We start from the raw sequence: 16,046 nt of genomic DNA, 5'->3' as shown, positions 1-16,046 counted from the left end.
GTTACGTGCTACTTTGAGTCATACAAGTGTGTGTTATGAAATATTTCGTGTGAATGCGCCGAGAGTGAAACATCGGTTCCAGGCTGGAACTCACGGGATATTTGCGGAATATCTATGATAATCCAGGTTGTATAAAGGGACTTGGTATCGCTGTTGACATCAGTTGGATGGCCAGAGCAAGGTGCACTTTGAACCGAAAAATTTCCCAATCGACATCTTGTAAACCACTTCTAGCACACGTGTTTCGTAACAGTATCGTTTCCGAACACAACGCACATTTTTTTGCGGGTTTCCGCCGCTGCTTTGCCATTTTAAATTATAAAGCATGAGGGGTCGACTATGTTCGTTTTGAATCTGCATTTTCTGATTGATCTGGAGCTAAATAACAACACCGCTACCGACTGCAGGCAAATATAAAAAACAGCAAGGAATTTATGGTATATTTTTCGATTTTTTTAAAGCTTCTTTAATTTTATAAAACTAAGAATTACACACAAAAAAAAAAAAAATATATGGGACGAACCCATAACCTAAATCGATGACGTAATGTCTGTGTGCTCTTCTTTCCTTATTTCTAACCTATAACTACTACCGCAGTGTTTACAAACACATATTAGCTATATTTCAACGAATAAACGACACGAACGGCCTTCACTGCAGACAGAATCTCTAAGGAAGTCGTCCCACACCCATTTGGTGTGTACCCAGCGATAGACTCCACCCTTTAACGATCTTCGCTGCTGTCTCTATCAACAAGGAAGTCCACCCTGTTAAGTCATGCTAACGCAGCGATCCTGTTCGGCCCGGAACTGATCCATATTTTTATAAGTACACTATCGGTAACTAAAATTTCTCTTTCAATATTTGCTCTCTGGTGTAATAATATTTTTGAGTGTTATTATTTAATGCAAAGTTAACTGGCCCATGAAGAAAGGCGTTCTAACCGTGATCATCACGCCCTTTTCGGGCGTACGGACGATCGTTGAGTATAGCGCTCCACTTTCATTTTGTAAAACATGCTAGTATCATTTTGTTTGACGACCGGCGAAAGAATTTTTTGTCTTCATCGTTGTTACGACTGCATAGTTTGTTGTGTTAGAAGAAACTTCAGTGGTTTTGCATTGTTCATTTTTGTTGCAGAATTATTTCGGGACTAGCCTATTCACACACACACACACACACACACACGCCATGGAGAGAAAGAAAGAGAGAGAGAGAGAGAGAGAGAGAGAGAGGGGGGTAGCTTGTTTGTCATACCGGCTACTAAAAAAAAAAAAAATTCTTTAATTAGAAATAATTAAAGAAAGCGAAATGTTACTATCTGCAGTTTAGCAAATTAAAAGAGAGACTTGAATCTTATCGGTCGCAAACTTGTGATCATTCAATTTTAACAACTTTGTTTACATACAAGCTCGCTGTCATTAATTTCGTTTTCCCATTCGACGATGATTGCTTCTTCTATATTCATACGAATGAGATGGCTAAATTAACAAAAACCCACGCTTCTTCAACACCGAATACTAGTGTAATAATAGCAAGAGCCGCATGTCCGTCCGTCTCTCTATGTAATGTAGCGAGTGTATAGTAGCAGCTATACAGTTCTTTGTTATTTCTCACTCGCGTCTTATTTCAAATCAATCGATAATCTTTTCTTCTTTATTGAAAATGCTAAACATACAGATCGTTAATGACAGTCTACTAATAATGTTATATACACTACCCAGAGGTCAGTATGTCTGTAAATGATCACGACCCTTTGTGAACATTCAGCTTTTTATTAACTGATCACGGAATGAATTAAGCGGAACTTTAATTTTGGTCTGTGCATCGTTTGTACACGAAGTTAGATGTGTATTATGTTAGTGAAGGTTCCGTTTATGCATCTCAGAGTTGGAGATTATATATCCGATGGACCTCTGCACTGCACACCTTTTTGTCTACATCATTGTAGTCACAAGATATTGGTTATCCAACATCAAGGTACAGTGCAATGAGATTGAACACGGAATCATATAGTTATAAAACAAACCTCTTAACCACACAATTTCTTGTCATCCAACATATTCATGTGGCCAGGAATTTCTCTGTGCACTACATTGTTAATGCATAGCCTAAGTCAGTTCTGGTCGAATAAACTTCAGATCAAAATTCATTTCATCCGTGTCCATACAGACATAGTGTATGTACGATTGCACAGCCTAAAGGTAGGGTGTGGCTGCTATTTTTACCAGACTTAGTGACTGCGTCAAGATGTCTCGTTTGCTCAACTTAGGTACAGCGTTATGTGGATGGGTAAAGCAGAAACCACAAATACTGGTAGAAATAGAAATAATAACTAAGTCAGTGTTGCAGGCTTTAATGAAATGAATATAATATATAGATATATCGTTTTATATACAAGTGTGTTTGTTATGGGCGAGTCGTAATGGAAATTTTCAGAGGTCCCTTTAGAGTTGTTCCCCTTAATATTCAATTATGAAGCAGCGAGGGTGGGTTGTTTAGGCGCTTTTATAAATACGTGTATTTTTATAATTTGAAACTAGCTGCAATCAGGAAATAGAAGACTCGGTGATTTGTGACTAGTTCAGGTACTGTTTCTTGTTAATTAATTTTAATTGAGACGTTTGCATCCCTGATATAGCGTTGGTTTGATGCGTATCATCATGTAGAAAATTAAATTTAACAGTCCGAAATTTATAGCCGCTCCCAATGTTTCTGTATTTGTGCGTCCCAGCAATAGACAACCATCCAAAAATAGCTACCACCCGTACTACCACTTTTAGCTGGGTAGTGTATTCATAAAACTAAGTTTACTTATGTAATATTTGGGTCGTACACTCACGTGCATGCGTGCGTGTGTATGGAATTATTTTTTATTTACTCAATAACTGGTTTTATTCACTGAACTGGGGTCATGCAGGGGCTACCACCTTCATGATTTTAGTCAATCACATTGATTGTATTACATATTTCACTTCGCTACTTATTTTATCAAATGACTAAGTTACGTTTTTTCACACGACGCTGGATTTTAAATGAAAACAAACACTTAAAAATGCGCACGCACACACACTTTATTTAACTTGCTAGATGTTGATGAAGGGGCAGTGCCCATTACCATATCAGGCTCGCTGATATGGGTGAGATTAATGCCGTTTGTGTTTCATTCAGACTATTGTAACTTGACACCCGAGAAAAAGATATGAACTGGGAGGAGATTCTAGAGAGACGATGTTCTGAGGAGGAAAGACTAGGAATAGTGGTTAATGCATGGTCTGCAGTGATTTGAAACCAAGCCATTGGGCAACCAGTCTGACCACAGCTAAACGACAATAATTTCATGTGATTGGTATATTAAACAACCAATCAGGGTCAAGATATTGCATGAGTCAATTTTCTAGAATATTCTTATACCTTATAGAAAATCTGCTTATGGATCCAACACACTGTGCAGACTGTTACGTTCTGAGTTCAAATTCCGCCGAGGTCAGCTTTTGCCTTTCAGCCTTTCGGGGTCGATAAATTAAGTACCAGTTACGCACTGGGGTCGATGTAATCGACTTAATCCCTTTGTCTGTCCTTGTTTGTCCCCTCTATGTTTAGCCCCTTGTGGACAATAAAGAAATAAGAATGTTGAAGCAAATATGCAAGGTGTCTCCGGTCTTGTCACAAATTCTTGTCATAAACGGTTAAGACAGATGGTAGATAGACAACCTAGGAAGATAGTTAAGACTGATGGCAGATAGATGACCCCGGAAGATAGTTAAGACAGATGACAGATAGACGACTCAGGAAGACAGTAGTTTCAAGTGGGCAGCGAGCTGGCAGAATCGTTAGCACGCCAAGCAAAATACTAAGCAGTATTTCATCTGCTGTTACGTTCTGAGTTCAAATTCCGCTGAGGTCGACTTTGCCTTTCATCTTTTCAGGGTCAATTAAATAAGTACCAGTTACACATTGGGGTCGATGTAGTCAACTTAATCCCTTTGCCTGTACTTGTTTGTTCCCTCTATGTGTAGCCCCACTGTGGGCAATAAAGAAATAAGTGTAGCGTGAAGAGGGCCCCCTAGTTTTGTCTTTTTGGAGACACAATAACCCATGTAGTACATGATGAAATGCAACCAGTTCATTCTGTAAAGTTTGAAATGATATCCGACTGTATAAATTATGCTAAATGTAGGCACAGGCATGGTTGTGTGGTAAGAAGCTTTCTTCCCAACCATATGGTTCCAGGTTCAGTCCCACTGCATGGCACCTTGGGCAAGTGTTTTCTATAGACTTGGGCCGACCAAAGCCTTGTGAGTGGATTCAGTAGACGGAAACTGAAAGAAGCTCGTCGTATATATGAATATGTTTGTGTGTCTATGTTTGTTCCCCTCCCCCTACCTTCACTTGACAACCGATGGTGGTGTGTTTACGTCCCCGTAACTTAGTGGTTTGGCAAAAGAGACTGATTGAATAAGTACTAGGCTGACAAAGAATAAATCTTGGGGTGGATTTGTTCAACTAAATGCAGTGCTCCAGCATCGCCGCAGTTAAATGAGTGAAGCCAATAATATATATATATATATATATATATATATATATATATATATATATATATGCAATATGAGCTCTTCTAGAGCTGTGCTTCTGTAAATTTCCCTTTTTCCATATTTCAACTTTATATTCATCTCAGCTTCTAGCTTCCACAAGTCTCATTCATTCCTTCTAACATTTTGATGAGAAAATACCCTTCCTCAACTACTCTATGAACAATGTTCTTTTTATCTGAACAGATCAGTAGAGTTCAAATTCCGCCGAGGTCGACTTTGCCTTTCATCCTTTACTGAGGTCGATATAATCGACTTAATCCGTTTATCTGTCCTTGTTTGTCCTCTCTGTGTTTAGCCCCTTGTGGGTAGTAAAGAAATAGGTTTTTTGTCTGTCTTTACGTTCTGAGTTCAAATTCTGCTATGGTCGACTTTGCTTTTCTTCTTTTGGAGGTCAATAAATTAAGTACCAGATGTGTACTGAGGTCAATCTAATCAACTGCCCCCCTCCCCCAAAATTTCAGGCTTTGTGCCTATAGCAGAAATGTATTTTACTAATCCTTAATGAGTAAGTTTATTATTTTACTAATCCTTTCATAATTGACACAATGAATTTAATTAGAAATATTGTCATGAAAGGGCTGAGCTTCTATTTGAGATGATGATATTTGACAAACTGAATGTATTTCAAGGTAGAGAAGAAGATAAAAATTTGTTTTCTAATAATATTATATTCTTACTTTTCCAGGAAACATTTCAAGCGAATGGTATGTTAACTCAAGTTGTACTGACATCATCTCTGTGGACAAGTCTCTATTGTTTCGTGTGTTACTTTTGGAGAAGCAAGTCATATGAATGGTCATGCCGTTCTGTAAGTCTGCTGCACGCACTGCTGATAACCTCTCTCTCATACTACTGCACTTTTATTCAAGGTCCATGGCCTTTTACAGATGCAGGTAAATACTTCATAATGTCATAATACTGTTTATAATGTCGTATTGTATAATATTGTAATATTGTTTACATTATCATCAACATCATCATCATCATCATTGTCATCATTATCATCATCATTTAACGTCTGTTGTCCATACTGGCATGGGTTGGAGAGTTTAACCAGGGCTGATAAGCTGAGGGGCTGCACCAAACTCCAGTCTGATTTGGTATAGTTTCTAAGGTTGGATGCCCTTCCTAATGCCAACCACTGTGAGAGTGTAATGGGCTTTTTTACGCACCACCGGCACAGGTGCCAGTTGCATGACACCAGTACCTGCCATGACTATGATTTCACCTGGCTTGATGCATCTTCTTCTCAATAAGCTGGGTCTTCCATGTAATTGTATCTTACATCATCTGTTGCTAAAGATATACCATTTATTGACATAAAGATTTGAGTGTCCTGTTCATAAGTAATTGAAAAGCAAAAGCAGAATCATCATCATCATCATCGTTTAACGTCCACTTTCCCTGCTAGCATGGGTTGGACGGTTCGACCAGGGTCTGGGAAGCCAGGAGGCTGCACCGGGCTCCAGTCTGATCTGGCAGTGTTTCTACAGCTGGATGCCCTTCCTAACGCCAACCACTCTGTGAGTGTAGTGGGTGCTTTTTACATGCCACTGGCACAGGTGCCCAGTGAGACTGGCAATGATCAGTTGGTGCTTTTTACATGCCACCGGCACGGATGCCAGTCAAGGCGGCGCTGGCAACGGCCACATTTGGATGGTTCTTTTACGTGCCACCGGCACTGGTATCAGAATACAAATGGATGCAGAATACAAATGTATTATCGCTCATGTCACCTTGGTTCTCTTCCATAAACTCTTTTATCACTCTTTCCCTTTGATTCTCTTTCATCACTCTCTCCTCTGTCTGCTGGGAATGAGACAATCCCTTTGTTACTGTTGAATGAATGAATAAATGAAGACAACATCATGTACAAAGGATTTTTCATTCTTACTAGGGGCATGTCAGCCTCTCTAGTGCTGGTATGTCAATATAATGCAACTAGCAAAGTTTGTAAGAAAGGTGTCCTGTTGTAGAAACAATATACAAATGAGATGTGGTATCCAACCCATTGTGAAGGCAGTAGCTCTGCTTAAGAACTGACCTGGACTGTGAAATCTAATCTGACCCATGCCAACATGTAAAATGACGGTAGTGAATGTAGTTGTGACAATTAGATTTAGCAATGAAGTGGGAAGTAAAGAAAAATGAATTAAGTGCTAAGATTTTAAAGTAAATTGTTGAGCATTAGTAGAATAGCCTATTCTGAGCCTATTCTGCTAGTGTTAAATGATTGATAAAAATTATCTTGTGAAGTTAAAGTAGTAGAGTGTAAAACAACAGAAACAATTTATAGTAATTAATTTGAGAAGATGAAATGGCTAAAGCTTGTTAGTGTAATATGTAATGGTATTGTCTTTAGTGAGTCTGTGGCTCTTTTCTGTCTCAAACTGATCCTTATGATGTCTAAACTATAAAGAAATCAAGAAAAAAGCTTACTAAAAATTGCTAGTCCTTCATGAGTATGTCTATGTCGGCCTTGACTGAGTTGACCTACAGCATACAGAGAGTCAACTAAATGATTAAGTCTGCCCACAAACATGTAGTTTTTGTCTAGCTGAGAACTACACTATACACACCAAGCCGCAGTGGTAATTGTATAGAGAGGTGAAGCGTGACAGCCTGAACATGTTCTGTTATTTAGTTGATGTAATTGGTACTGAGTATGGAACTGGGGTACTAACAGTAACTAGAGGCTGGAAGACATTCCACTTAACATCTGCTTGCCATGCTGGCATGGGTTGGATAGTTCAACAGGAGCTGGTAAGCCAGAGAGCCACACCAGGCTCCATTTCTCTGTTTTAGTTTGGTTTTTACAGCTGGATGCCCTTCTTAATGCCAACCAATTTACATTTTTATGTGACACCAGCATGGGAGCATTTTATGTGGCACCAGCATGGATACTTTTTACATGGCACAAAGAAGTCCCTAGATGGTAACTCATCCTGCTAGAAATAGCAGCAAAATCTCTCTCCCGTTATATACTCCCTGCTGTCTTAAAAAAGAATCTCAGATAATGTAGTCCTGAATGTAATTTCGCTTGTAACAAATAAATAAATAACTGTCATTGTTGGTTTGCTCAGTTAGGGCTGATCTGGGGCTATACAACTAAGTTTCTCTCTTATCATACTTTATAACTTCAAAAAGGAAGTATGCAGTAAATAATGTAGTTTTTCCCCTACTAAAAATATGAAATAGTCTTGAGTGGTAGCAAAAAGTTTGTTTATTGGCAAAGTAGCCTCCATAAATGACATGCTGTGTTAGCTGAGGACGAAAATATGTGGAAAATAAAGTGTTGAGAAACAATGGATATACGAAAAGTGCTGTGAGTTCTCATGTAGGATGGCAGAGTCATGAGAATTCCAAAGTAATTAAATCTTTTAATTACTCTCTTATTCTTTTACTCTTTCTAATTGTTTCAGTCATTTGACTGTGTCCATGCTGGAGCACCACCTTTAGTCGAACAAATCGACCCCAGGGCTTATTCTTTGGAAGCCTAGTACTTATTCCATCGGTCTCTTTTGCCGAACCGCTAAGTTACGGGGACGTAAACACACCACCATCGGTTGTCAAGCGATGTTGGGAGGGGACACACACACAAACATATACACATACATACATATACGACGGGCTTCTTTCAGTTTCCGTCTACCAAATCAACTCACAAGACTTTGGTCGTCCTGAGGCTATAGTAGAAGACACTTGCCCAAGGTACCACGCAGTGGGAATGAATACAGAACCATGTGACTGGTAAGCAAGCTACTTACCACACAGCCACTCCTGAAAACCTAAATATCATCATCATCATCATTATCATGGTTGTCATCAACTCCATTAAGAGATGGATGCACTTAATGTCCTTTCTTTCATGTTGGCATGGGTCGTATGGTTTGACATGAACAGATGAACTGGAGGGCTACCCTAAGTTCTAATATCTGCTTTAGCATCGTTTGTGTAGTTAGATGTCCTTTGTAACACAAATCACTTCATAGAGTGTCCTGGGTGCCTTTTATGTGGCACCAGCGTTGGTGAGGTTACCAAGCAGCCTCAATTCTATACCTCTCGACTGAACTGGGTATAGAATTGAAAAATAAGAAACTAGCATAGAGGTATGCACACACACATACACACATATATTAAATACAGCAGGTTTCTTTCAATTTCTGTCTCATTGTAGAAGATACTTTTCCAATGTTCCATGTGTTGGGACTAAACCTAAAACTGTGTTTTTGAGAACCAATCTGCACTTGTTAATGTTCAAAATAATTTCAGTTCTAAAATCCAAGTTAAGAGCATGAAAAATTATAATCATACAAATTGGTTGCCAGTACTGCCAAACTGTCTCTTGTGCCGGTGGCATGTAAAAGCACCCACTACATTCTCAGAGTGGTTGGTGTTAGGAAGGGCATCCAGCTGTAGAAACTCTGCCAGATCAGACTGGAACCTGGTGCAGCCATCTAGTTCGCCAGTCCTCAGTCAAATCGTCCTACCCATGCTAGCATGGAAAGCAGATGTTAAATGATGATGATGGTTATTAATTTTTTTCATATTTTTAAAAGAGTTAATTAACATCATTCAGTAAACGGTAACAAGAATGGCATGTGGCTATTAAAAGCTCTTTTGTGAGGATTCCATGTTGACTATGGTTTAAAATAGCGATCATTGTTCTGGGGATCACACAGCTGACTCCATTTTATTTGGAAAAATAACCTTAAAATGGTGGTGGTGGCAGTGGCTGGTGTTGGTGTTGTTGCTTAATTAATTAATTTATTTATTATTTAATTAAAGTCTAAATCTTACCAAATAATTGTTGATTTCAGGTGGACCGAACACACCTTTTCAAGAGTCCATTGCAATTATTTCAGTTGGATATTTCATCTTTGACTTTTTCTGGTGTTTATATTTTCAAACAGATGGTAAGTGAATTATTATTATTGTTAAGCCTTCTCCCACAACTCTTCTTCTAAATCCCTTCCATCCCCTAACTATAACACTACTCACTCCCCTGTTGTAAATGATACTGTTTAGTCCCCTACACTTCACATTATATTCCTATTACTGTCCCTTATCTTCTCTCTCCTGATCCATTCCTACTTCCTTCACTTCCCCTTCTCCAAACTGATATTCACTGCATCCACCTCTCTCTCCATCTCTTATCATCTGTCACACCCTTTCCACACTTTAGCACAGTTACCTACCAACCAACCACCTACCTTTTCTGTCTCTCTATCCCTATTCTCTCCTTAATATTCAACTTGTTTTTTGAGTATTCACCCTCCCCTCACCGTCTTTCTCTTGTTTTATTTTTTTAATTTTTTTTCCACTCACCCCCACCCGCCCCCGTTAGAGAAGCCATGTATGGAGGCGCAATGGCCCAGTGGTTAGGGCAGCGGACTCGCGGTTGGAGGATCGCGGTTTCGATTCCCAGACCGGGCGTTGTGTGTGTTTATTGAGCGAAACACCAAGAGGCCCACGGGGCTCCGGCAGGGGCTGGTGGCGACCCTAAATTTTGATAAATATATATGACAGGCTTCTTTCAATTTCCTCCTACCAAATCCACTCACTAGGCTTTGGTCAGCCCAAGGCTATAGTAGAAGACACTTGTCCAAGTTGCCATGCATTGAGACTGAACCTGGAACCATGTGGTTTGTGAGCAAGCTTCTTACCACACAGCCAGTGCATGATTTTTTTATAGACTCTACACTGAAATGGTTTCCTCTAGCCCACTCCAGGCTGGAAGGAATATTTAAATTCAACACTATAAAACTAAAGAAATACCATGATTATGTGCACCTAGGAGAATGTATGCAAGTTTCTGCTTAGTTCTCTTATCATTGTATACTTATACTATGTTCCCTGTACTTCAAGATATTCCCCCCACCACTACTGCATATTTCTTTTTTTATTAGTTGACCTTTAAACCTTCCCCCTTTCTCTTTCATGTCCCTTTTCTCTAGCCCTTCCCTCATTACACTTCATTGTTCTCCAGTCCTTCAATAACATATGCATATTACACATACACATATGCAGATACATCAATGCACACATGTATTTATATATATGCATGCATGTATATAAATATATGCATATATAAATATTTAATAAATATGCATATATAAATATAAATATGCATATATAAATATTTAATAAATACTTACATATGAATGTGGTTGTGTTTTGTGCATTCATCCAGTTTCTTAATTTTTATCTCTTTTTATCTTATCCCCTACTTAAACATATATGTACATACACATTTATGTTTAGCAGTGTACATAGACACAAATCCTTCAGTTATTTCTCGTTTCCACCTCTCTGCCTTTTTCCTTTTATCTTGTCCTGTCCAGTACTTATTGATGATGATGATTATGTAAATTCCTAAATTTAAGCGAGCTTCTGTTGAGCCAAAAAGGAGTCATCTACAAGGACACTAGATTTGCTAGAAATAACAGCAAAATCTGTCATAACTGTGAATAACTTCATTAGCTACAGATCTATAATGAACCAGTTACTGGTCTACATAGGATTTATCCTGCTTTCACAAGTCCTTTGTGTACTCCTAGTTTTCTTCGTGGCTGCAGACTAGTTAGCAGATGATCTTGATATGAATTCAAATTTATATATCTTTTGATTACATGCTGTGCTTGTATGTTTATATGTATGTATATATGTATGTATGTACGTATGTATGTGTGTGCGTTCTTTTTTTAATTTAGAGTAAATTTTGACTGCCCACCTTCTTGGTAGCAAGGTTGTGGAAAAAAAGCATCTTGCTTTGTTCATCATCCTCTTAATCTTCACAAAGTTTGGCCAATTTTTATTGTCTCAGATACCATGATCATTTGTAGTTTATAAATATGTACATACATGTGTGCATGTGAGAATGCATGTGTGCATGTGTAGTTATATGTCTTTAAATATATATATAACGTCGCCTTACTGGCACCTGTGGCAGTGGCATGTCTAAAAAGATTCGAGCGAGGTCATTGCCAGTACCGCCTGACTGGCCCCCGTGCCGGTGGCACGTAAAAGCACCCACTACACTCTTGGAGTGGTTGGTGTTAGGAAGGGCATCAAGCTGTAGAAACTCTGCCAGATCAAGATTGGAGCCTGGTGCAGCCATCTGGTTCGCCAGCCCTCAGTCAAAATCGTCCAACCCATGCTAGCATGGAAAGCGGACGTTAAACGATGATGATGATGATGGTATCAAGGAATAGGTACCAAATCACCTGATGATATGCAGTCCTATCCAGGAATAGATTTTACTCACATTTATGTCATACCAAGAAATCAGAGCTACATGTCCATCCTTAAAAAAACCTCTTAAGTTTTAAATGTTATTTAGATACTGTGTCCTTAAGTAGTGTGTATGATTCTATTGTACAACGGTTCTGTATTGCTTTAAAATTAAGGATTTTATCTCGAGTTGTTCAGCAGGGTCATAGTTTATAAATGTAAACTTGAAAAGCCTTAAGAGTCAGTGCTTAACTCTCATTCCATGGTGTTAAGGAGATAAGAAATAGAATTTTTCCCTGGTGGACTGAGTGACATACTCAGAATATCTGCTATCTTTTCCCAACAGCTAAGTGAAGAGACAATGGTTAATTAGGTCGTATATGCACTGCTTTAAACTCTCTGCTGTCTGCTTAAGACTAATCTGTCTGGCAAGTCCTTCCTGATGAAGCTGAACTTTACTTCTGCAAGTTAGGAAAAATAGATACTAATTTTATATTGCTGCTACAGTCCACTGCAATAAGCTGTGTCTAAACTGTGGTATCTATTTACAGCTAGATGATAGATGGATTTGATTATTTTGACAGTTAATTATTGTTGCTATGGTCACTACACAGATTAAGAATTTGCGACATGATCGTTGCCAGAGCAGCTGACTGGCTTCCATGCCGGTGGCACTTAAAAAGCACCGTTCAAGCATGATCGTTACCAGCATCGCCTTACTAGCACTTATGCTGGTGGCACATGAAAAAACATTTGAGCAAGGTTGTTGCCAGTGCCACTGGACTGGCTCCTGTGCAGGTGGCACATAAAAAACACCATTTGAGCATGGCTGTCGCCAGTACCGCCTGACTGACCCTCGTGCTGGTGGCACATAAAAGCACTCACTACACTCCTGGGGTGGTTGGTGTTAGGAAAGGCATCCAGTTTTAGAAACTCTGCCAGATCAGATTGGAGCCTGGTGCAGCCATCTGGTTTGCCAGTCCTCAGTCAAATTGTCCAACCCATGCCAGCATGGAAAGCAGACGTTAAACAATGATGATGATGATTATGTAAATTCCTAAATTTAAGCGAGCTTCTGTTGATCCAAAAAGGAGTCATCTACAAGGACACTAGATTTGCTAGAAATAACAGCAAAATCTGTCATATCACACCCTACCATCATAAAAAGGAATAGATTCATTGAAAAATGTAACTATGCTTGAATAAAATTAACAGGATGGTCATGGATGGAATTTATTAGATTATAGATTTGCACACATGGGGAAGAGTTATAAACAGCCACTCCTAAGTTTGTTTTACCTTTTACTTGTTTCAGTCATTTGGCTGTGGCCAGCTGGAGCAAAACTAATTTTTTTCTTTTTTTTCTGTCTTTGTAGGTCAAACAATGCTGTGTCACCACTTTGTATCAATTATTGCCCTGGCCATCTGCTTGATTACAGGTTCATACGGCACAGAAATTGTGGCTACCATCTTCGGATCTGAAATCAGCAATCCCTTGTTGCAGTGTCGATGGTTTCTCAAATATTCTGGTAACCGTGACACAGCTATTGCAGATTTGGTTGATGCTGCTTTTATTCTCACCTTCACTTATGTACGTATTGTAGTCGGCAGCAACCTAATCTACTGTTACCTGTCGATGCCACACATACCAATATTCATGCGTGTCGCTAGTATCACATTTTATTTGATCTCTTGGGCATTCTGGATAACAATATTAAAATTTGGTTATCGGAAATGTCTACGAAAATATCAAAATTTCAAAAATATTACAAAAATAGACCAAGTAAATAGTGGAATCTTATATCCAAAAGATCATTCATTGTTATGCTCTAAATCACATCAAAATTAAGTATCTTTTTTTATTTTGATTGGCAGAATTTACAAAATTATCCAAGAGCCAAGAATTTCGTATTTTGTGCAAAATTCTTAGCCTTTGAGTCAGTTTGTAACTTCTGTTGATTTAAATAAAAAGTATAAACTCATGTTTTGACTTCTAATTTCCTGTTGTATTACCAGACCTGATCAAAATTATATATTAGCGACAGAGGCAATATTAATACCAAGGGGTAATATTTATCCCAATTTAAATGTGGATGTTCTGTAGAACAAACTTTACTGCAGTAAATACCATGAGAGAAACTTCCATATTGGCATTTTGTTGCAAAATGCACCATTGTTTATCTCTCCACTAACGATATTAGCAAGAGTGCATTTTGCAGCAAAAGCCAACACGAGAGGTTCTCTCATGCTAACTACTGCAGTATAGCTTGTTCTAACAGTACATCCATGTTTAAGTGAGGGTAAGTATTGCCTCCTGATCAAAATTATGTAGGTATTTTAAGAGGTTATAACACACATATTTTCAAGTGCCTGCTTTTTGTTTTCCATTCATTAGCCTCTGTGAGCTCTTTGCATCAAACAATGTTAGGATTTTTTTTTTTAAGTGACCACTTGATCAAGATGTTGACCATATATTTATTCATTGTCTTAGGTGGAAACTCTTTGTTTTATAGCTTGATAGCAGCATTTAAGGATAGGGCTACCACAGTATAGTCATGCACTTGAGCACTGTGTACAATAACCTCGTTAAATGATCAGAAGTGATCTAGAAATCACTTCTCAGCATTTATTGCTTGTGCCTTGTCTCTGCATTCTATTTATTTCTGGCATTTAATCTAATTAGAATACATGGCCTAGTGATTTAGCAGCCAATCTAGTTTTGTTTTTATTGCTAAGTTAAATGACAACACAGAATTTCTGAAAGTATTTCAAGAAAAAAAAGAAAAGTTTGATTTCTTATCATATTATAGATAAATAACTAACTGATTAGTATTAAATGAGAAAAAGTTATATATATATATATAATATATATATATATATATATTATATATATATATATATATATATATATATATATACATACATTAAAAATAATAATTAAGATTTATTTTTTGTTTTAGTAACATGTAGTGACTGGCATATACTTAAAAGATTTAACTTTCAAGGATTTTGCTCTCTCAGTGGAGGAAACGAATAACCCTGTATTTGTAGACTTTCACTCCTTAAGTAACAGCAAGTTATCATATTGATTATAAAAGCACAGATGCTAAGCCATTTCTGGAAATATAAGTAAGGAGTTAAAGGGGCTGCTTTGGCTCCAGTGATTCCAAAGAGAAGTCTCGTTCCAAACCATCAGATTCATGCTTTTGCTTCATTTGTTTTTTTGAAATGATGTACTCTTCGGTTCTACAGGGTGTCCACAAAGTCTGGGTACATGGGGATTAACACATACTTTAAGAAATTATTATTTCTTATATTTAATTGTTTATGTTATGATTTTATTTACTCCATGTATGCAGACTTTGTGGATACCCTGTATATGGATATCTCCCAGAGTATATCAAACACTTGTGCAACCTAAGTTTCATAACATACACATCTTTTATACATATTTTCAATGATTGCTATTTTGTTTCCACATTTCTAATTCTTCTGATCTTCCAACTTCATCATTCATTTATATACTGTAACTTTAGCAAATATTTATTTTGTGATTAGCATTTGACAAGCCACACTCATATCAAACCCATTGTACTCCTGTTGCTAATCAAGAGTCTGATTTCTGGCTATTGCTATCTCCTCTGTTTTTACTGTGGAGTTTATTGTCCAGAGATTTTTCACCGGGGAAACATAGTTGTCATCAGTTTACTGAAAGAAATTTGGTTGTGAGATTATGTACAGCAACTATATGGGAGCTTTCATTATAACTGATGTGATCCCCTTTTAAAAGAGAATGGGAAGGCAGCTTAGTATGGGAAATTTGACTGCTGTCACATTGTGCTGGCCAAATTTAGATAACAGCTGTTGGCTATCATCATAGTAGCATCTTAACTTTATCAACAACTTCAACATCAGAAAGATGATACTATGATTTCAAACAAATCACAATTAGTAAAATTAAGAAAATTTTCTGGTTACTAACAACTGCTAACCCACACATATTTCTACCTTAAACATTTGATATTTATTGATACATCATAAAAAGGAAACAAATTAACATTAAGATAATATACAATTTTTGTCATGTCTCCACAAGTTTACCCTGTTATCATAATCTCATAAACCTTTATTAGTTATCATCATAGTGCCAAGCTTTGCTCCCTAAAACTTACACTGAGTATATTAGATAAAATTCATTAAGAAGGGTTCCTTCATAAT

At 37.7% G+C, this 16,046-nt stretch overlaps 2 protein-coding genes across 3 annotated transcripts in view; both read left to right on the top strand.

Annotated features, from left to right (window-relative positions):
• Positions 1 to 527: 527 nt before the first annotated feature.
• Positions 528 to 14,671, top strand: LOC115211997 (TLC domain-containing protein 5-like). Of its 2 annotated transcripts, none has more exons than XM_029780781.2 (4): positions 528 to 839; positions 5,281 to 5,488; positions 9,416 to 9,511; positions 13,205 to 14,671. In XM_029780781.2, exons 2-4 carry the CDS (start codon positions 5,302 to 5,304, stop codon positions 13,675 to 13,677), a joined length of 756 nt encoding a protein of 251 aa, XP_029636641.1. In that variant the 5' UTR covers positions 528 to 839; positions 5,281 to 5,301; the 3' UTR covers positions 13,678 to 14,671. The 2 variants fall into 2 exon arrangements, with proteins under 2 accessions (XP_029636641.1, XP_036358947.1); XM_036503054.1 differs by lacking the exon at positions 528 to 839 and adding an exon at positions 2,461 to 2,588.
• LOC115212258 (probable G-protein coupled receptor 156) overlaps positions 13,307 to 16,046 on the top strand; it is a 69,550-nt gene continuing 66,810 nt past the window's right edge. Inside the window, exon 1 of the mRNA XM_036503049.1 lies at positions 13,307 to 13,419. The gene's annotated coding sequence lies outside the window, so the exon portion shown is untranslated. The remainder of the gene's footprint in view (positions 13,420 to 16,046) is intronic.

The sequence above is a fragment of the Octopus sinensis genome, linkage group LG5 (assembly GCF_006345805.1).
Source record: "Octopus sinensis linkage group LG5, ASM634580v1, whole genome shotgun sequence".
Taxonomy (NCBI): Eukaryota; Metazoa; Mollusca; class Cephalopoda; order Octopoda; family Octopodidae; genus Octopus; species Octopus sinensis.
This window is presented reverse-complemented; position numbering and strand designations above follow the sequence as displayed.

Bases quoted from the DNA above. Each gene is read 5' to 3' on its own strand.
- LOC115211997 (XM_029780781.2), top strand. From the start codon at position 5,302: ATGTTAACTCAAGTTGTACTGACATCATCTCTGTGGACAAGTCTCTAT. The intron at 5,489-9,415 runs GTAAATACTTCA...TGTTGATTTCAG, and splicing joins ATGGCCTTTTACAGATGCAG to GTGGACCGAACACACCTTTT. The intron at 9,512-13,204 runs GTAAGTGAATTA...CTGTCTTTGTAG, and splicing joins TTTATATTTTCAAACAGATG to GTCAAACAATGCTGTGTCAC.